The sequence below is a fragment of the Protopterus annectens genome, chromosome 6.part1 (genome assembly GCF_019279795.1).
Source record: "Protopterus annectens isolate FY-2018-M chromosome 6.part1, PAN1.0, whole genome shotgun sequence".
Classification (NCBI taxonomy): domain Eukaryota; kingdom Metazoa; phylum Chordata; order Ceratodontiformes; family Protopteridae; genus Protopterus; species Protopterus annectens.
Genome location: NC_056738.1, coordinates 355,552,253 through 355,573,891, shown reverse-complemented (window position 1 = coordinate 355,573,891; position 21,639 = coordinate 355,552,253). Strand labels below are relative to the sequence as shown.

The window sequence follows — 21,639 nt, the reverse complement described above, 5'->3', positions numbered from 1 at the left end:
TCACTAGTTGGACTGGAGAGTACACCTGAAACTGCCCTTTGGACATGCCTGGATAGGTACAGTGAACTATTTTACTGGATGGCTGGTAAGGCTGAATAGAGAGCCTTGTCCTTCTGTACAGTACAGGAGGGTCTAGTGCTAGGGTTTATAAGTGCTTGCTATAAGTTTTGAGCAAGTGCCGGGCTGAGAAATGAATGGCTTGAGTGCTTAAGTTGAAAGTTTGTCTAGTTCCAAAGGAAAAATTGAAGAGGAGACTTTGTGGAGCCGGGAATAGTTTTACCCTAGCTAACCAGCGCTGCCTGGCACGCAAAACCAGGCAAATACGGTATTTATAGCAGGGAAATGAAAGAAATAGAAATTAACCCAAAATGGCCAATAAACTACTACTTTCTGGGCTGAAACCACTCCTCCAGGGACAGATAGGCTGCTCAAAGCTCCCCTCTCTCACAGGTGAACAGAGAAACTTCCTTCTATCCAAGTAAAGTATGGGCAAACACAGAGATTTGTAACACAGTCCTGAATTCAGCACTAACCTGAAAACTGGACTATACTAGATTAGAAAGGTGGGAAGCAAGTATGTATGTGTGTGCGTGTGTGTATATGTATATATATATATATATATATATATATATATATATATATATATATATATATATATATTTTTTTTTCCAGAAAATAAAGCAGATACACTCAAAAAAACAGTTTAAAAGCACAGAAAAGGATACTTATTGTTATATATCGCAGATCAGAGTTGTAGTCAATGCCCCCAGTAATAAAATAGGAAGAAACACAAATACAGTAAAAGCAGAATAAAGTGCAATTTTTTATTGATATCTATATATATATATATATATATATATATAACAATAGAAAACGAACAAACTGACTTAAACAAGTTACCCAATTAACCAGAAAAAAGTTCAAAACTGAGCCCTGTTCCAGCAGTCTTCAATTAGACGTTCTAACTGCACACCCTTGCTTACTAGGGTGCAATTTGTTATTTCAGTGTAAGAGTGAGAGTTGTGTGAGTTTTCTCTGTTAACTCAAGCTCATTGTGCTCCACCAAGGAATGGTCTTATCTGCTGTTTTTTCAGGATTTTTATGGACAGTGTATCAAAGCAGGTATTTGGAGTCTACCCAGTTTGGGGATGCCAAGGTTGCACGTTTGTTTGCAGATGATGATGTCCTCTTAGTTTGACATGAGTGTGACTTCCAGTGGGCACTTAGGGTTTGGGATGGGGAAAAACAGCATCTCCAAATCAGGGGACAGTGTATTCTTCTGGAAGAAGAGTGGTTTTCTCTGCTTATGAGACAGGAGCAGCTACCACTGTTGGAAAGAGTTCAAGTGTCTTACAGTCTTGTTCATGAAAGAAAATAGAAAAGATTAGGAGAGTGCCAGTGATAGATATAACTGTGGGAGTACTGCAGGCATTGTTCTGGACTGTGGTGATACAGCAAGAACTGAATTTGTAGGATGACTTTGTCAGTCCACCACTCAGTTCTTTGTTCCATCCACAGCTGTGGTCAAAAACTTGTATTACCTCTGAGATGGATTTCTTCTTACTCTTGTATGTCTTTCATTTTTGATGCAGTGGTTAAGGTTGCAAGCTATAGGTCTTGTGGGACAGGGTTTGATTCCGTCAACCCTTGTTTCCCTACTCTGTGACCTTCAGCAAGTCACTTAACTAGACATTGTTCCCGAGTTGCCCCTGAAAGGGAATGTGTGTCCAGTGAGCCTACCTTGTTAAATATTGTTATTGTTATTATTATTAATATTACTATTATATTGTTTTCTTAATTAATTAGTGACTTTAGTGACTTCACTGGAATGCTACACTTCCATCTCTACATTTGTCTGTGTTAGCCTACTTGCTGCAATACAGCTCGGTACACTGTGCACATCTTACAAAACCTGCATTGCCCTTGACCTGGATTTTCATGTGCAAGTTTGTATGGTTGATTGCATTTTATTTAGCTACGTTACATACCTACCTGGGTTTGCATTTGATATTGCCATGGCTACTGTTGTATATTTCACTGTCATTTGCTTAATATGTATATGTTATATGCCTTTTCTGCTGTGCATTGTTTTAGATCCTTATTTTCCATTGTTTTATCTTGTATATTATCTAAAATGCATCTTGTACTAGCTCAACTCACCCATTAAAAAATAGTGAAAAAGAGTCAGACAGTAAATGTATAGAGACAAAAGGATGAGATCACAGATGCAAGTGGCAGAAATCAACTTCCTTTGGAGGGTAGGTGAGCTCAGTGTACCTGACATGGTAGGGAGCTTGGCAATCTGGGGATATCTTATTCTTAGAGTACAGGCATTAGTTAAGGCCAGGGGTATCCAACAGTTGGCTCTAGCATCACATTCTGGCCAACTTGAACATTTTATCTGGCCCTTGATATGTTCTGCAACATACTGATGTGCTTATATTCTCATGTTGCAGTATTCATAATCTTTAGGTTAGCTTCCGCCCAGCGACCCGAATGTCTGACCAGTATACAAAAGATACAGTTTTGAATGGAAATTTACATCTTGGACATGATAATGTACCCCTCCCAAACATTGCCAAGTATGGTAAGTGGCCCCTGATCAAAAATGTTAGACAGCCGTGGTTTAGGCACTTGATAAAATTGCCTGTTGAGCATCTCCCACAAGTGGTACACAAGATGCTGCCTAGTAGGAGGGGCTTTTACCCAGGACATGCCTGAGGGATTATGTTTCTCAGTTTGCATGACAATGCCTTGAGATCCCTCAAGATGAGCTAAAGACCCTTGCTGGGTATAGAAAGGCTTGGTCTGTCTTTTATCAGTTTGCTACCTCTGTGACTTTTACCAGGATAGACAGTTTAGAAAACATATAGGTAGGTAGGTAGTCCTTAGTAAGTGGAGATGGTTGACTGGACTTGAAGACCTTCTCAACACCTGGTTAAACACTTTTTATTCAAACTAAACCAGCCAATTCCATAAACAAAAGCTCTAAGCCTTCCACTTAACATGATGTAGAGACATTCTTGTATTCCTTTTTGCACATATTAAGTATTTGCTACTGGAGCACCATCTTCTCGTAATACCCATCCGTTTATATATGCAAGTGTGTGTGTGTGTGTGTGTGTGTGTGTGTGTGTATATATATATATATATATATATATATATATATATATATATATATATATATATATATAAAATCTACTTTGAAATCCCAACACCTATATGATCGACAGTCATATACCTGAGACAAAAATAACGAAACTTGAAAAACCCAAATGTTGACTTATTTACACTTGCCCAAATGTAAACGAAACTCATGCCGAAGTAAGTAAAACCCACCTAGGTGGGGGACTGCACCCCCCACACCCATCTAACTATATATACCATCTCAGGAATTGCACTACAGTGGAGAAAAGAGCATGTTGGACAAGTGTTTACTTACTCTGGGAAAAAGTTGACATTCAGGTTTTTCAGGTTTTGATATTTTTGTCTTGGGTTTATAACTGTCGTTCATATGGGCATTAGGATTTCAAAGTAGATCCACACACACACACACACGTACATATATGCATATACATATGTTCATGTACACACACACATACATTCACTATTAGTCTCCACGTATACCTGTCACTCCTGAATTTAACTTAGTCTTATTATTTCCTTTTTACTTCCTTGTCTACACTCTTCTGTCAGTTTTCTGTTACATCTTCTATACCTTCCTGCACACATACCATATCTTCTCCAAGCTGAATTCATCTGTATTGCCCCTTTCCCATGACTTCAACCATCTTATCCAGTATACCCAGTATGTGTCCATACCATTATTATCATCAACGCCACCCCTTTTTCCCATTTACTACATGGGGTTGGGGTGTTGTCAACTGTCACCATCTCTCAGTGCCACTCTCCTACTTTCTTTGGCATTTATGCCTGGCTCTCACAGGTCTTCTATGACAGAAACCATCCATCTCTTGGCTGGATGCCCTTGTTTCCTTTTGCCTGCTTCCTGTCTGTCCCAAATCATCTTCTCCAGATTATCTTCTTCTTTTCTTCACATATGCCTGAATCACCGTAGTTTATTCTCTTTGATCTTCTTTGCAGTTGGATCTACTTTGGGTTCTGCTCTGATTTCCTCATTTCTTTGTATGTCCCACAGTGTGCTACCACTCATCTCATACACCATCTCCATTACCTCTAGCTTCCTGAACTGCTCTGCCTTTACTACCCAGGTTTCTGTACTATACAGCAGTACTGGTCACACCCACTGTTTCAATACTTTACTTTTGCAGCTTCTTTGGCATTCTTCTGTCGTACACTACCCCTGACACACTGTGCCTGTTGGCTGCAGCCTGTCTAATTCTAGCTTTGACAACCTCATTCAGAATTCCTCTTCCCTCAACCACCCCTCCCAGATACATGAAGCTGTTAAACTATTCCACTATCATCCCTTCCATGTAAATTCTCAGCTTCTTTTGATTCCCCCATTTGCTACGATTCCTACAGTCTTATCTGTACTTATTTGAATCCCATCTGCCTTCTGTTTTGCATTCCCCTCCCCTGTCCTTTGCTGAAGTTCTTGCTCAGAGTATGCCTGTAATGTCACATCATGTGCATACAGCAACTTTGTTGAGTTGTCCCCTGTGACCCATTTGCTAATGCAGTCTATCACTAGTATGAACAGTAGTGTGCTAAGAGACTAGCTCTGATGTACTCCCACTCCCACTGGGAACCCATCTGTGGGACTGAACACTGTTCATACTTGAGTCATGTACATAACCTGCACTAATCCTACCACTGTCTCTTGTACTTCGAACTACCTCAGGACTATGTATATCAGCTTTTTTGGGACCTAGTCATATGCTTTCTCCAAGTCTAGGAATGCCCAGTTGGACACGCTCCTCATTTCTAGATTCTTCTCGGTTATCTGTCTCACTGAAAACATTGTTTTGGTTGTGCTGCATCATGATCTGAATCTGAACTGCTCATCTCCAATTTTACTTTCTACTACTTTACATATTCTTGTATCACTCACTCACCCCCTCCAGAACTTTCATGCACTGTGGCAGGAGTTTGATAGCTCTGTACTACCTAATGTTGTGGACGTTCCCTTTGTTCTTGTACACTAGCACTGGTATGCTTATTATCCAGTCATCTGGGATGCGCCTTTTTCTTCTTACTGCTGTAAGTACCCTCAGGAGCCATCATGTGTCCTCATTTGAGCATGGTGTTTTCCCCTGACTTCCTTAGTGCTGTTCTTACTTCTTCTAGGGTGGGCTTCTCCTCTTCTTTCACTGTAGGCTGTGCTATGGACAGTACAGCTTCTCTGGAGTTTTCTTCACTCAAAAGCTGCAGGAAATACTTCTGCCTTCTGCCTTTGATGTCCTGTAGACTGGATAGCAGGTTGCTGCTGGCATCCCTTATGAAGGGTATTTGACTGTGTTCTTTATCTTTCTGTATTTGCCTTGCAACCTGATAGAGTTTTGTTGAGCCATCTACATTGTCATTTTCCAGAAGATGAGATGGTAAAGTGCCTTTGATGCATTGCTCTTTGCTATTGCAACTCCTCTCTCAGCCTCTTTGTTAGACAACCAGTATTCCTTCTTAGCCAGGTCCATCTTTTCTGTCTTCCACTTTTTCCTGTACTTTTCTTTCTTTTTCCTGATGACTTCCTGGACTTCTGCATTCCACTCCCAGCTTTTCCTATGTACCGTATTTCCATACCTAGCTCAGCCGCATATGTGTTGTATAGCCCTCAAAGATGCTGTTTTGAAGCACTGCCATTGTTCTTTATTTCTGGCTATTTCATGTTCTTCCTGAGGTGCTAGAGCCCCGAGTAATTCCTTGAACTCTTGTATTTTCTCTCCAGTCAACCTCCAGGTCTTCAGCCTGATCTTTATTGACCTTAGAGCCTTCTCTGAATCGTGTTGCATGTAATTGTGGCAACCACTGGTTTATGCTGTGGAGTTACTGTTTCATTGGGAATGACTTTGTAATCAGTGATTCTACCCCATTGCCCTTTCTTACTAGGAGGACATCTACCTGAGTTGCATGTTGGCCACTCTCATATGTGATTTTGAAACACACTCTTGCTGAATCAGTGACCACCATTAAGCCATTTTTCAGACAGACGTCTAGAATGGCCTGTCTTCCTTTATTCCAGTCCTCATATCTTGTTTTGAAAGTCCCAATGTGTGCGTTCAAGTCACCCATTATCATTACCAATTCCTGTTGTCCTGCTTCATCTAGTAGGTCCTAACTGCTGTCTGAATGGTCTTTTCCTTGCTATTACAACCCTGCTGTGGAGCATAGGCTGTAAATCGTTATTTAATTTCTCATAGCAGCTGTAGTAAATTGATTGTAATCCTTATTCATCTTGTTACTTTTGTTGACATTACACATATGTATGAATGTGCAGGTAATGCGTGTTGAAAAATAAGGCAGCTGCCATGAAACTAAAACAGAAAAAAAAGCCATTTTATGCTTGTTAAACAGCACTGTTTAGTAAGTGTAAAATTAAGAAAAAAGTAAATTGATTAAAAAAATTGTGTCTGTGTCTGCTTGCATGGGAGAGAGAGAGAGACATTGTGAGATAGAGTAACATCTTCCAGTGATTTTTACAGACAGCACCCTTCCATTAATATAAGAGGTATGAAACTGTAATGTTGAGCATTATTGACTAACCTTAATCCTCATTAGTTTACCATCTATGGGAACAGAGCAAAAATCAAGTAAAGTAAGAGGCATGGTGGGATGATGACATTTGCAATGCCTTGTATTCTGTTTTTTTCCATTCATTTGCTCAAAATGTGACATTTGAGGTGTAGTCACTCAAGGTGGCTATAACTCTTGGGCATGTGTGTGTTACTTACATATTCTGGACATAAAATATTTACTTCATCAATAATTAAATATGCTATAACAAGTTTGAAGTATTTGATGGAAGAAAATAGTGCCTTTCAACAGTACCCCTAGGCTAGTGTTAATTCCACAGTAACACACATCCTGTTGTGCATTATTGCTTGCATACAATTAATAAGCATGTACCTACAGGTAGTAAAGGTGACATAAGACTGTTATAATTTTACGTTTTTGAAATCATCTTAATGTCTTCAAAATATGTGATGGACAGGTTGACAGACGAGATCAGACAGGAGTCCCCGTGGACTATGATGTTTGCAGATGACATTGTGATCTGTAGTGAGAGTAGGGAACAGGTGGAGGAGTCCCTGAAGAGGTGGAGATATGCTCTAGAGAGAAGAGGAATGAAGGTCAGCAGGACTAAGACAGAATATATGTGTGTGAATGAGAGGGAGGATAGAGGAATAGTGAGAATGCAGGGAGTAGAGGTGGCGAAGGTGGATGAGTTTAAGCACTTGGGATAAACAGTTCAGAGTAATGGTGCGTGTGGAAGAGAGGTGAAGAAGAGAGTACAGGCAGGATGGAGTGGGTGGAGAAGAGTGTCAGGAGTAATTTGTGACAGACGAGTACCAGTAAGAGTGAAAGGGGAAGGTCTACAAGAGGGTAGTGAAACCAGCTATGTTATATGGGTTGGAAACAGTGGCATTGACAAAAAAGCAGGAGTCAGAGCTTGACGTGGCAGAGTTGAAGATGTTAAGATTTGCACTGGGTGTGACGAGGATGGACAGGATTAGGAATAAGTATATTAGAGGGTCAGCCCAGGTTGGAAGGTTTGGAGACAAAGCCAGAGAGGCAAGATTACGTTGGTTTGGAAATGTGCTAAGGAGGGATGCAGAGTATATTGGGAAAAAGAGGCTAAGGATGAAGCTGTCAGGTAACAGGAAAAGAGGAAGGCCTAAGATAAGGTTTATGGATGTGGTGAGAGAGGACTTGCAGGTGGTTGGTGTGACAGAGCAAGATGCAGATGACAGGAAGAAATGGAAACAGTTGATCTGCTGTGGCGACCCCTAACGGGAGCAGCTGAAAGAAGAAGATCTTCAAAATATGTGCATTTGTATATATTTTTTAGTTTTTGTTTACTACGTCCCATAACATTTGCAAATAATTTCAGGGAAGTGGTCTGTGAGCAAAGTTTTGTAGAAAAGGTGTAGAGCTGTTTCTCAGAATTGTGGGAAAACGGTTTCATATTGCAGAAACGATTTTTGAGTATACTTGTTCAGTTATGAGAAACAAGAAAGGTTATTTTAATTTAAATGAGTCTTCACTTTGCAGTCTTCTAGTGTAATCGCAAATGTTTGTTTTTAATTTAGCTGCAAGGGTTAGGTAAAAGCAGTCTATTGATGATGCTTGAGTATTAATGTTGATATAAGTAAGGTAATTATTTTGCTAGTGCGTAATTGTGTTGCTTTACTAAGTATTGACGTTGGCAGCCTTTGTCCCCTGGACCTGATAGAGTTGTAAAGCAGCAAACTTTATTTAATTTGGTTTGTAGAAAATGCATATTTTGTGAAGACGCTAATGCTGTTAAGATTGGAGTATATTCTAGTTTTAGAATAATCAAGATATTGCTTGTTGCTGTTCTTGATAGACTGCAAAATGTATGATTTAATTATTTTTTTTTTGTCTTTATTATACTAGATTGGCAGCAGCACAGACTCTAGGTGGTGCCTGTCAGGGGAAGAGTTATACAGACCAACTGCTTTGGGCATCATCCATGGTACAAAGTATCCTTGAGATAGAAAAACACAGATCATAGACTGCATGCCGTGTCAGGGCTAGCCACTCTAAGGAGTAAAAATTGCTCTAGGCGATTTGGTCACATGGGCTAATGTCACCAAAAATGGGCATGGGTGTTCGTCGGTGATAAGTGAGTTGAGGACCCGGCCTACACCAGGGGCACTTGTTAACAGTGGGAGAGGTCTTTTTGCCCCTATTGGCCAGTATATGCTTGCCATAAAGTCCAGCAGCCCTGGGTTAATAAGCAGCTGGCCAACCGGTGTCCAGTTTCCCAGCCTGGATTACCCGGGATAGCTGTGTTGTGTGAAAGCTGGCAAAAGTCCAGTCAACCCATCAGATATGAACTCAGGATTGCTACACTCAGTATAGGTTCACTGACAGGATGCAGCTTGGAAGTAAATAACATGATGATAGGAGAAGGCTAGACATCCTCAGTATCCAGGAAACAAGATGGAAGGGCAGTGCAGCAAAGCCACTTAGCTTAGGTTCCGGAGTGTACTACTCAGGAGGAGGACAGGCTAGAAATGGTGTGGGACTTGTGGTGAGGAAGAAATTTCAGAAAACAGTAAGGGATGTCATCAGAATAAGTGACAGACTCATGGTAATCAAACTCTAGTGTAAGAACACGGCAGTATTCATAATCTTAGCCTAGCCCCCACAGCAGGGTTGTGAAATAGACTGAAAACCTGAAAGCTGACTGGAAAGAGAGAGAGAGTGAGCACATGAGTTCAAAGAAATACTCAGGGCTGTAACACTCCAGGAAGAAGAGGAATTAGCTAATGGGAGCTCCTCAAATCAGCATATGTGAGGACTGTGGAACAGATATCAGGCAGAGTTAGGTATGGAAATAAGGTACACAAGGAAAGCTGGTGGTGGTGGAATGCAGAAGTCTAGGAAATCATTAAAAGAAAGAGTGCAGGAAAAAGTGGGCAATTGAAAAGATGGACCATGTTAAAAGGAATTACTGGTTGGCTAACAAAGAAGCTAAGAGAGCAGCTGCAGTAGCAAAGAACAAGACACCAAAGTCACTCTACTAGCTTCTAGAAAGCGACTTAAGTAGCACCCAGAATCTCCCATCAGGTGGCAAGGGAAAGACAGAAAGATAGAGTGTAGTTATCAGATGTCATAAGGGATGCCAGCAACAGCCTGCTCACCATGAAGAAAATGCCACAGAAGCTGTACTGCCCCATGCCCAGCCTACAGTGAAATAAGAGGAGGAGCTCAACATAGAAGAAGTAGGGAAAGTATCAAGGAAATGGAAGTCATGTAAAGCAGCAAGCTCAGATGAAGTTATGGTAAATGTAATCAAGATGTTCTGTGAGTTAGTGAAGGAATAGTTCCTGAGGATACTCATAGCAATATGGAGAGAAGGTGTAATCCCATGTGGATGGGTGGAAGGATGTGTACTGAGGCACAGATGAAATAAGGACATCAGAGCAATAGGCCAATTGCTGCAATTTCAGAGAAAGTCAAAGAGAACAGATGACAATGTTTGTACACATGCAGGAAAGCAGAAGACAATCTGGTGAAGATGATTTGGTACAGACAGGAAGTCTAGTAAAGAGATGGATGGATTGTCTTGGAGAAGATCTGCAACATTTGGCCATTACTATCAAAGAAGATAAAATAGTGGCATTGAAGTGAGAGAGATGGCGACAGTTGGTGCAACTCCCTGACCCCAAAAAAGTGGGAAAAAGGGGATTGATGATGATGATGATGATGATGAAGAAATACTACTCATTCTTCTGTAAAGTCCCGGTTTACTGTTTCTAAACCAAGGTACTGTAGCAGACTTGGCAACAAAAAAAAAAAAAAAACCTCTGCATAGACGACTAGTGCACAGGTCCAAAAAATGGACCAGCAAAACAGGAGAAAGAAACAGATTTTTATTCAAAAATCATAAAAACAGCCACAGACCAGTTTCAGCTCTAAGCCTTTATCAATGTACACATAGGCTGTAAAAAAGAAACCTTTTATAGGATTTGTTTGTTTGTTTGTGTCTTTCGCCTTTTCCTGGTTAGGAGTCGCCACAGCGGAACTCCGGTCCGCTAATGATTGGCAGTTGATTTTTACGTACCGGCTTGCCAGGCCTGATGCACAACCTTCAACGAAGGTACACCCATTCACACATGTCTCCATGCAGAAGACGCTCTATCTGAGAATCGAACCGGACAGCGTCTTACTGTGAGGCGACAATGCTACCACAGCACCACCACCACGGGTCAAACCTTTTATAGGATGATATAGTTAATTAACCAAGCACTATAGCCCAATTAAAGGCATTCATTCAAACCAGGTAAAAACATGCCTCCTAATCTGACTATCCATGCTTTTTCTTTCCTGTTCAAAATATTTTTCCAAACAGTTTTACAACTTCTATCCCCCCAAACCTTGTCAATAATAATAAACCTAAATTGGGCAAAGGGGTGTTTGAGTGTGTTTATATTACGTGTTATTAGGATTTTTATTTCTAATACTGCTAAAATGTTCAGACATCCAGATCTTAATAGGTCTGGATGTTTGCCCTATATAAAAGGCAGAGCAAGTACATATTACTAGGTAAATTACCCAAGCCGTGTTGCAATTACCAAAAACATTAATATTAAATATACTTGGTGTATTTTTAGATGAAAACTCTTTAGTTAGAACCATATGCTTACAAAATGAACAATGTCCGCAAGAAAAACAACCCACCACTTTATCCCCTTCAATGATAACCTGTTTGGATACTGAAATTGGTTGACTACGCTTATAATGGTTAAAATAACCACCCATGGTTTTTTTACCTTTCCTGAAAGTAAAATGACATCTGTTCTCCAAGAATATGTTTAGGCATTCATCCGATAGCAAGATACCCCAATAATTTTGTATAATATCAATAAAAACACGTGTGTTTCTGGCATAACTGGTGATAAATCTAATAGGATGACATTTTTGTTGATCTTAAGATCCTCTCTGTCCATTTGTTTGACCTGATTGCTGGTTCGAAACAAATGTGTTACATTATAACCACATTGTGCAAACCTCTGAGTTAATTCCTCATCTTGCTTAACAAAATCCTCATTACTGGAACAAATCCTACGAATCCTCACATACTGAGACTTCGGAATATTATGAATGATGTGAGGTGGGTGATAGCTGGTTGCATGCAAAAGATTGTTGGAATGGGAAGGTTTACGATAAAGTGTGGAGGATAGTGTACCATCCGATTGCTTATTTACCAACACATTCAAAAAGGAGAAGAACTGCCTGTCAAAATTTAAAGTGAATTGGATACCCCATTTGTTTTCATTAAGATATTCAACAAATTCATACAAATATTGGGCATCAGATTTCCACACTAACCAACAATCATCTAAAAACCTCCTCCAAATATCAATTTCTTCCAAAAAAACATTGTGACTGTTGTCATAAATAATCATTTGCTCTAAATACCCCATAAAAAGTTTGGCATAAATGGGGGCAAAAGAAGCCCCCATAATAGTGCCCTTAAGCTGTAAATAACAAGTGTCCTTAAAATAAAACACATTTTTCGTGAGTATATGCTCCGTCAAATAAATAAGAAATGTGTTAAATCCAGGACTATATAATGATGTTTTTTTCTAACCAATATTCAAGAGCACTTATGCCAGCCCAGTAAGGAATACTTGTGTGCAAAGAGACCACATCTAGTGTACACATAAACCACCCAGCATCCAATTGAGCATCAGAAATAACATTCAAAAACTCGGTAATATATTTTATGCATGCTCTAACATGTGCCAATAATGGTTTAAGATATCTAGTAAGAAATTCCGATAATGGTTCCATAAGGGAGCCATTACCAGCAACAGTAGGTCTTCCAGGGGGCTGTGTGGTATGTTTTTGAATTTTCTGAACCAATTAGGTGTTTTGGCAAGTTTAGGCTGTTCATTTATGAGTGTAAAACTGGAGTCTGGGTGACGGCATGGATGCGGAGTGTGAGCTATAAAGACAGTGGAGCAGCTGTGCTTTAACTCCTCCCTACATCACCTAAGTAATGCATTACTAACCATAACCCTATGCCTTACCGTAGAATAACCCATTCCATAACAATACCCCACTACACAAGAAAGCTATCAAATAATTTTTTGTTACTAGGATCTCTTGTCTGTGACAAATAAAGACTTGTTGCTTTGGAACACTACCTGGGTTTCATGATTTTTGGAAATTATTGGTACTGAGCTCATCAACAAAGTTTTAAGACCGCTGGTTTCTCTGTTTTTTTATTTTTTCTTCAACGTGCATGGTAGTGAGGTTGGAACTAGACAGATTCCTTTGCTCGTTCATTTTTTTAAAGTTACTAAATTTGAATTAGGTACCTCTTTCAGAGCCAGCCCATCAATGTGTAACACTAAAAAACCTAAATTGGTTAGAACTTCCACATGAGCTAAACAGGTACATAGCTTCATACCACCTATAACGTTATCCAGCATCTGTCTGCTTGTCCTGCACTAAATAACATTCTACACAATTTTGTTTCCAGTCGGTCATTACAGTCCAATGACTGAAAATTCCTCTCTGTCCACAAACCTATGATATCTGCTGCACATTGTCTATACTCATACCATGATGTTAAGGCATGGAACTTTTTACCTGTACCCATCCTTCAAAATCGTTCTGAAAGACTTCCTCAAGACTAGGAAAACCTAGATCCCTAAATGTGAACAAGTACCTCTTCACACATTATACCTCCTTACTCTCCCTTCACTCACTTCTTTACTTCTATCAATATCTCTCCTCTGGCTTTCTCTCTAAATATACTATAAGCCTGCTTTTCTGTCATTTCATATTGCGATTTCTGTTTGCATTATACTAACTTACCTTTAATTTCTCTCTAAACTGGCTAAAATTTCTAAGTCATTGTCATGTAACTTGCATTTATTCTTAACCAATGTTTTCTTATTATGTCTAATTTGGTATAATTGTTTAAAGTTGTAGATGTTTTGTGTTATTTTTGAGGATTGTAAGGAGCTTTTTTCCCAGGCCTCCACTGAAAATGGGGCCCTCCCCAGTCAGACTTTCCTAGTATTCAAATGTCAGTAAACAAATAAATAAATAAAATAAAATAAATAAATTGATGTAAACTGTAGCTAGATCTGATGAAGCTGTGTTAAGGGCAAAGGCACTCATCTAGTTAATATTTTTTTTTATTTTTTCATAAAAGAAGTTTTGATTACTTTGAAGTCCCAGCTGAGATTGGCAACAGTTTCTGTCTCTTTTTTCTTGGTTTTAAGGAGGCTCAGACAGCAGCTTTGATGTTCAAGAAGTACCACTTTTCCCAGTGGATTTATGTAGATAGGTGGATAGTTACAGTTCACTTGGTCAACATTTAGGTGTGCAGCAATGTGAACTGTAATATGTTTTGTGCAAATGTCGAATTGCATGACTTCCTTGTTGACTGACAAGTGGCTTTGTGGATGGGTTGGGAGTTTGTGTGTGTTCCTGGTGTGTATGTTTGTGTGTGGTGAGTGTCGAAGCTGTGTTGTATATTGGTAGTATTGCAGAATCTTTTTAAGGTATTGTGCACAGTTGGAATTAGGGGTAGGGGCAGGGTTAGCATGCATTACTAATGTCGAGTGGGGGAGGATGAAACTTATACAGATTTCTACTCTGGTTGTTCACATTTCCAGACCCCCACACACACACACACACACACACACACACACACACACACACTTGTACATGAATGACACACTGAAAGTTACAGTGTAGAGCAACTTTTGTCTAAGGGCGACAGCAAGTCATTTTCTTTTATTTAAAAAAAAACACTTTTATTGAATTATCTCTTGTTACACAGGCAAACTTACATCTATATAAAAGTAAACAAACCATATTAACAAGTTCACATTTACAAGCATCAGACATCACATATATTCTTTTATACAGTATAACCAGTCCAGCAATTAGATAAATTGCTCAATTTCTGCCTTCTCTTAAACCTCATTCCTCCTCCAAAACATTTTTTCTGCTTGTATTGATCCTACAATTTTCATTTTTTCTTTGTCATTTGCTTCTGCTGTTTTCTAAATATCTCAGTTCCTGTTCTATTATCTCTGTTACAATATTCACAACTTCAAGTAGGGATGGGTTTAGACTTTGATTTCCATTTTCTAGTAATTGCTTTTTTGTCAGCCACTAGAATTAAATTTAACAAGCCTTACTATGTCTTAAGCAATTCTGATTCTGTATCCCAGTTCAAAAAACATTTCCTTAGTTAACAGCAATTTGCTCAGCCAATATTTCTGACTGTACTGTGTGGGGAATTTTTTAAATCTGCCAACTCACTACACTCTCAAAGTATACATTCCCAGTTACCTCTTTCTTTCCCATCATACCTCCTGCGTTTGCTGTTTACCTGAGGGAAAAAAGCCTGCTTGGGATATAAAAGTACCTGTGCAAACACTTCCAAGCAAAAATCCTAAATTTCTAGACTTCGTTGCATATTTTGGAGCCATAACGTATGTCCTGCCTTTGTTTCTTTGTGAATTGCTTATGTAATCTTGCTTCTCAATCTTCTCTGACCTCCTTTGATTGATTCCTGTAGTTATTGTGCAGTATTTTATATGCCATACTAATAATCCCTTTTTTAACAGCAGCTTGTTCTAGATTAAACAAAAACCTCAAACCAGTTTATGTCTTCTACTTAGGATTCCCCTATCTCTTTCCCTGTACTCTGATATTGATCCCTGATAAGGGAGGGCAATCACTAGCCTGCAATACAAATGAATTCTTGGCCTCTTCCAACTCTATTACCTTTCTTTCTCTAATTATTTGTTCCCAATACCCTAGTTCCTTTGACAGCTTCCTCCAGTAAATTCCAGCCCTATCTAGCATACCTCTCAACTGTACAGATTTTCGCAGAATGTCCATAATTTTGCCTCATATTTTTGGTCTGTTTTTCATAAAATTGTGGTTTTTCTGGCAAATTACTGGCAAATAATTAAAGATTTAAGTTAGAAAATAATGACAGACATTTGAGTTTCAGACATCATACCCTTCAGAAAATTAATGCTAATGCAAAACCTGTTATTCTATCAACTTTCTAAGGCTGTAAGACTAATATTTAAAAAATGTCCCTTTTTTGGTCCTTTGTCCAGATTTCTTGCTCTGAGATGTTGAGAGGAATGCTCTCTAGTCTAGTCTGTGTACCCCTAATTGCAGTCATTCCTATCAGCAGAATCTCCTTTCTTCATTTCTGTGTTGACTTAATTCTTAGAATACTTCCCACCACTTTATGAATATAATACTCTGTGTGGCTGTTGTTTTCTCCTTAAGGATCTGCATCCAAAATCCCACTCCTTATTTCTTACATTTCCCCTCTGCATCATCTTCATTTGTGGGTGGTAATTAATAAAGAGGTGAAGGGTTTTATTTGGGAGAGGAAGAGGGCAAGTGTCAAGTGGGATAGGTTGATCTTTCCAGTAGAACAAGGTGGTTTAGGATTACCTGATTTGAAAGGATATTTTAGAGCTGCACAGCAACTCCTTTTTTTAAGACAGAAGTCGTGTTTTTACTTTTTACTTGGCATACACAAAGCTCCTATTTTCTAGTAGATTCCTACTCTGTAATCAAGGTACAGAACTCTCTCTCTTAATTTCTGATTAAAATGTGTCTACATTGTCTGTCTTCCAGTGGCTTCTTGGCAGCACCCGTTTTCTGTTGCCACAATTGCAATTTGTTTTCTGCCTGTTAAAGGAAACACCCCCTTTTAAAGTAATACTAAGTAAATGCACTCCAGTATCTGTGTAGTAGCATCCAAAGAGCACTGCTTGCTTATGCAGTTTTGCACATCTCTTCATCAACTCAGTCCCATGGGGCTTACCAAAATGTGCTGTCTGGGGAAGCCATATGTATTGTTATGCATACAGATGGGTTCATGTTCTGCTGAATAATGACAAGATTGCAGACTGAGAACCACCTTGTGACCCTGGGGTTCTTCTCTTTTTTCTGGTTCATCAGTTCAGGAGAGGATGATCTGTACCAGTTTGTAAGCACCTACTTCATAGGAGGCAGCACTGTAGTTTTGTGATGCCCAGTTTTATGGGTAGACTCTCCTTCTCAGCTGTGGCATATTTAGTTTCTTCCTTGGGGTGTGCTTCCCCCGGAATTTCCTGTGACAACGCTCCTCCAGTCCCCACTTCAGAAGCACCAATCTTTAGTATTAATTTCTTACTAAAACTGGGGATGATTAATACCGATTGTTGATACAGGGCACTTTAAATCTTAACAGATGTGTCAGACCACTGACCTTGTATTGGAGCCTTAGTATTTGTCATACCTGTCAGTGGGCATGCTAGGGTTGAAAAAGTTGAAATGAACAGACTGTAGTAACTGGCAATTTGTAAATGCCAAGGATGAAAATAATTGCTTTTTAGTATACAGTCTAGTACTTCCTATTTCTCTGCATGTCCACTGTCTCTGCCAGTACTAGAACCAGGGATCAAAATCTTCACCAACAGTTAAATAAAACATGGAGGGATAAACTTCCCCTTCACCTTAAGCAGTGCAACTCACTGTCTTCCTTGTAGCATAAACCAGGGAACTGGATGGGCATCCACAATTTACTCTGGGATTGAGTGGTATGCCTCTCGAAGAGAATGGAGTTGTGTGGCCTCAGGGAGGGCACTAGCAATGTGTGATTGGTCATAAGACTATGTGGCTTTGGAATATATCTGAAATATATTATGACTAGTCAAGTCAATTGTTACTGAAATGGTCAAAAAAACTTTGTTTCTTAGTGCAAATGTGTTCATCTCTCTCTCTTGATGTATTTATAAGTTTTGGGCTGTCAGCACTTCAAAAATAGACTGAAAGGCTTGGATTAACCCCATATTTAGGAAGATTGTCTGATCCTCTCTGTGTGTGTCTGTGACTTCAGCATATTAACATGTTTGTATTGATTTCCTTTTGTCAGGTTGTGTAATTTTTTAGTTTACTTCTCCCATGTTCTCAGTTGTTTGGAATGGGTCTTGCCACATGACAAGGAATGTGTTTTTTTGCTGTGGGTATAAGGAATCCTTATCCCCCAGGCTTAAAGACCCCTCATTTAAGCATTCCTTCTATAGCTGTGCCTTTCTTCTTAGGTCTGTTCCATGTTCTTTCTCCAGTAGGCAGGGCTACTGCATTATTCCTACATCTGAGTCACATGTTCTAAGACCAGTCACTGGACTGGCTTTGTCTCAGTAGAGTTGAGGACAGCAACAGTGATCTGTCTGCACAAACTAGGACCATCTATTGACTCGGGTAATTACAAACCCATAGGTTTTGACTAATCTTATATAAGGCCATGGAAGGAATAATCACGGACTTGATAAATAATGACACAGGATGCATCCTAACACTGGACCCAATCCAATTTGGCTTTGTCAAGGGCAGGTCATGCCTACTAATTTTGGTGTATGTTTTTGAAAAAGTCACTAGGGCCAAGGATGAGTGTAAAACAGTGCATGCCATCAAACTTGACCTGGCTAAGGCATTTAACACAATCCCATGCTCAGGTATTGTAAATAAACTGACAAAACTGGGCATAAATCACTACATTACCAAATAGATAGACACTTAGCTTTCAGACTGGACACATTTGGTTAAATTGTTTGAATCCAGAACCAGCAAGGGGCCAGTTACTAGTGGTGTGACACGGGGCTCCGTGCTGGGACCATTCCTGTTTGAAATGTACTTCTCTGAAGTCAGTGCTAATGTGGAAGGCCTGTGGCTGACAAAGTTTGCCAATGGCTGCAAGTGGGAGCAGTCACCGAATCCCCAAGTGATGTAAGTATCCTTCAGGAGAGTCTGTTAGAAAATGACTGGAGCCAGAGCCATGGCCTAAAACTAAATACAGGAGAAATACATGATCATACCCTATGGTAAGCCAAAGACCTATGCAAATTGCAACATTAATAGTGCACTCTAAGAGGTGACTTAACTCTCGTTAGACCAATAATCGATTACGATGCACTATTTGGCATGTACTTGACTAGGCACATGCAACAGCTGGAGTGATCCCAGAGGTTCCTCACAAAGAAAATACAGGGTGTTAACATGTTTTGTGCAGATAGACTAAAAGCCTTATCCCATTTACTCTGTCTCCTACTGACTATTAAGGGTTGACCTATGCCTAACCTACAAAGCACTCACAAATCCAGCCCTGATGGAGCTGCTACACATCCTCAAGCCAAATAGTATGCGGATCACCCAATTTAGGGACTAGTCAGTGACTGTAACAAAACATGCTGGAGAGACAGATATGTGTCACAGGGATTACCCCTTCTTTGGGACAGGCCTCCTGTTCACATTAAACAGAGACCCTCACTAGCCCTCTTGAAATGCAATTTAAATCAGTGGATGGGAAATCGCAAATTCACACATGGGGTAGCACATATGTCCATTATGGACAGGTGCAGCCTGTAAAATACTCAAGGCATATGCACAAACATGTGCCATCCTGTTGTCCCTAAGGACCACATATTGTATAAAAGTGGGTTATACTGGCTAAGCTTGTAAAGGCTCTTAAGCTGTTAGCCTAGTAATCTCCTATGAACCTATAAGACACTTTGGAAAGTGGTGGACTCCTCTTCCCACATTTCCTCTGTTAAGTTTAGTGTACCTCTGTGGATGTCTTTATAAAGTAGCTAAAATGGGGTGAACTCTGTGGACAACTGTATTACGTCTGTAATAACACACATCAAGTAGGCATTAGGGTATCACAATTTTATCTGTCTTTGTGAAATTCCTGCTTCAACATCTTCTCCATATTTTTTTAAGTGCTCTGCCAAACAATCAATTTGAGGATGGTTTGGCAGAGCACAAAGGGACAGAAGAACATTGTCCCTGTTGGACAGGGGCAATAGGTACTGATTTCAGTGTCTGTTTGAACCAGACACCCTTGGGAACATGGGTTGAACTTGGCTAGATCTGTAAGGGCCCTAGGACCATTAGCCGTGTCACCACCTGTGATCCTATGCAATGAATGTCTATTTTTTTAAATTTGTACCAGAAGGTGGCAGAGTTTTTTCATAACCTCACATGAGTAAGGTATTCCCTAGTCTGCTAGAATTTCTTTAGGGTTACCTGCTTGACTGGACCTAAACAGCAGCTGTCTTGAAGGGGATTTTAGCTGAGGGGCTGAGTAATGGCACGGGCTTGATATCACAGGTGACATAGTCTAACACTACCAGGATAAGCTGTTGCCCTTAAATGTTTTAGGCCTCACAAAATCCATAGCTGTTCTCTGTCAGAAGAGCATCAATATTAGCTAGTGGCACTGGGAGGCAATGATTTTCTGATAGTTGGAATAAGCACTCTAAATTCTTGTCAGCATGAATAAATAAATTCAGTCAGATGCACAGTCTATCTTGCAGTACTATCCTTTTTTCAAAAGTAACATTCAGCGAGTACTTCAAAACATTCATATATTGAATGATAACTGATTATACATCTAATTTAATTAATTTTTTATCACTTTACTTAATTAAAATGTTAAAGTTTAGTGAGAAACTGCATGTACTGAAGTCAAGAGAATATCATGACTTAAAGAGAATCTATTTATTTTACTGCAGCCATATCTTGCTAATATACCTTATAGTTTTCCCGTGTTTATCTTATATATGTTTGTTGTGTCTGTAATATTACTTCACTATTCAGGATGTTTTAATGTATTGAATTAATTAATCCATGTCAGTGATGGATTAATGGCCCTTAGAGTGGGGCATTGTCAAATATAACTGCTGTTGTATGATGTTTTTTTTATTCGATTAGATGGCAATATTGACCAACTAGGTGCACTGAATGTGAAACGCATGTCTGTGATACCAACAAAAATAAATGTATATTGATATGTATTTGTTTACAGATATACATCTATCTGTGTGTGTATATATACATATATATATATATATGCATTTATATATATGTGTGTGTCACACACACACACATACATTTTATTAGTATTATGTTACTGTTAGGGTTTTTTTTTCTTTAGTTTGCCTTTCGCAAAAGGAGAAAATATGTTTTCCTTTTGCATTCGGTTGAGTTTTGGCCATTTGTTTTGTTCAACAACGTGTATTTCATCTTGCAGAAGTCAACTGAGTGTGAGTGCTCGTGTGTGTGTGTGTGTGTGTGTGTGTGTGTGTGTGTGTGTGTGTGTGTGTGTGTGTGTGTGTGTGTGTGTGTGTATGCATGCATACATACATATATCTATGTGGATAGACGTAGATATCTATCTTTCTATACAGGTGTGTATACACACACACACACACACACACACACACACACACACACACAGTTATTTATTTATTTATTTATTTTTATTCATTGTTTCCTTGTTTTTTTGCAATCAGTATAATTTGCCAACTTATTGTAGTTCATTACTTTGAGTGATCGACCATTCTTTGTATACTGATGTATAGTTGTACTTTTTGTTTTAGGGTAGTATCCAATAAGTACGGGTCTCTCTTTGGTTTCTTCTCTGTCTTGTGAATAAGCTTAGGAGGGTTTGGGACTGCACTACTACCCTCTAAGTCTGTGTGTTTGCGATCCATGGTGATGACAACAGTGGTAACATAGTAAAGAAAAAGACAGTCTCATCCAGTATGGCTGAGAATTCTTCACTGGTTTGCCTTCTAGAAATGGGAAGAAGGTCCTACAACTGTCCTGTTGATATACATTCTTGAGGATTTGCAATTACGATAGATATAAATGACCTTTCCTGATAAACCATAAGTAAACACAGAACTTATGTTTTTTTCCATAGAGAATTTCGGTTTACATCAGAAGTGCCAATTTGGCTGGACTACCAAGGGAAGCACATGACAGTGGATCAAGTTGTAAGTGCAGTTACTGCTGATGAAATTTAAACAGTACTAGAGAAAAGTTTAATTTATGCTTGAGTAAAGGAAAAATCATATGGAAAGTTATGTTTGCAGGTGGTGAGTCACAGATTTCCATTTGCATGCTCTGTCATAG

General features: G+C 39.3%; 1 protein-coding gene across 1 annotated transcript in view; it reads left to right on the top strand.

Annotated features, from left to right (window-relative positions):
* Positions 1-21,639, top strand: part of ATG2A (autophagy related 2A) — a 2,853,001-nt gene that overhangs the window by 2,588,682 nt on the left and 242,680 nt on the right. The window contains exon 37 of the mRNA XM_044075772.1: positions 21,428-21,500. Within this exon, the coding sequence (XP_043931707.1) occupies positions 21,428-21,500 (73 nt within the window). The remainder of the gene's footprint in view (positions 1-21,427; positions 21,501-21,639) is intronic.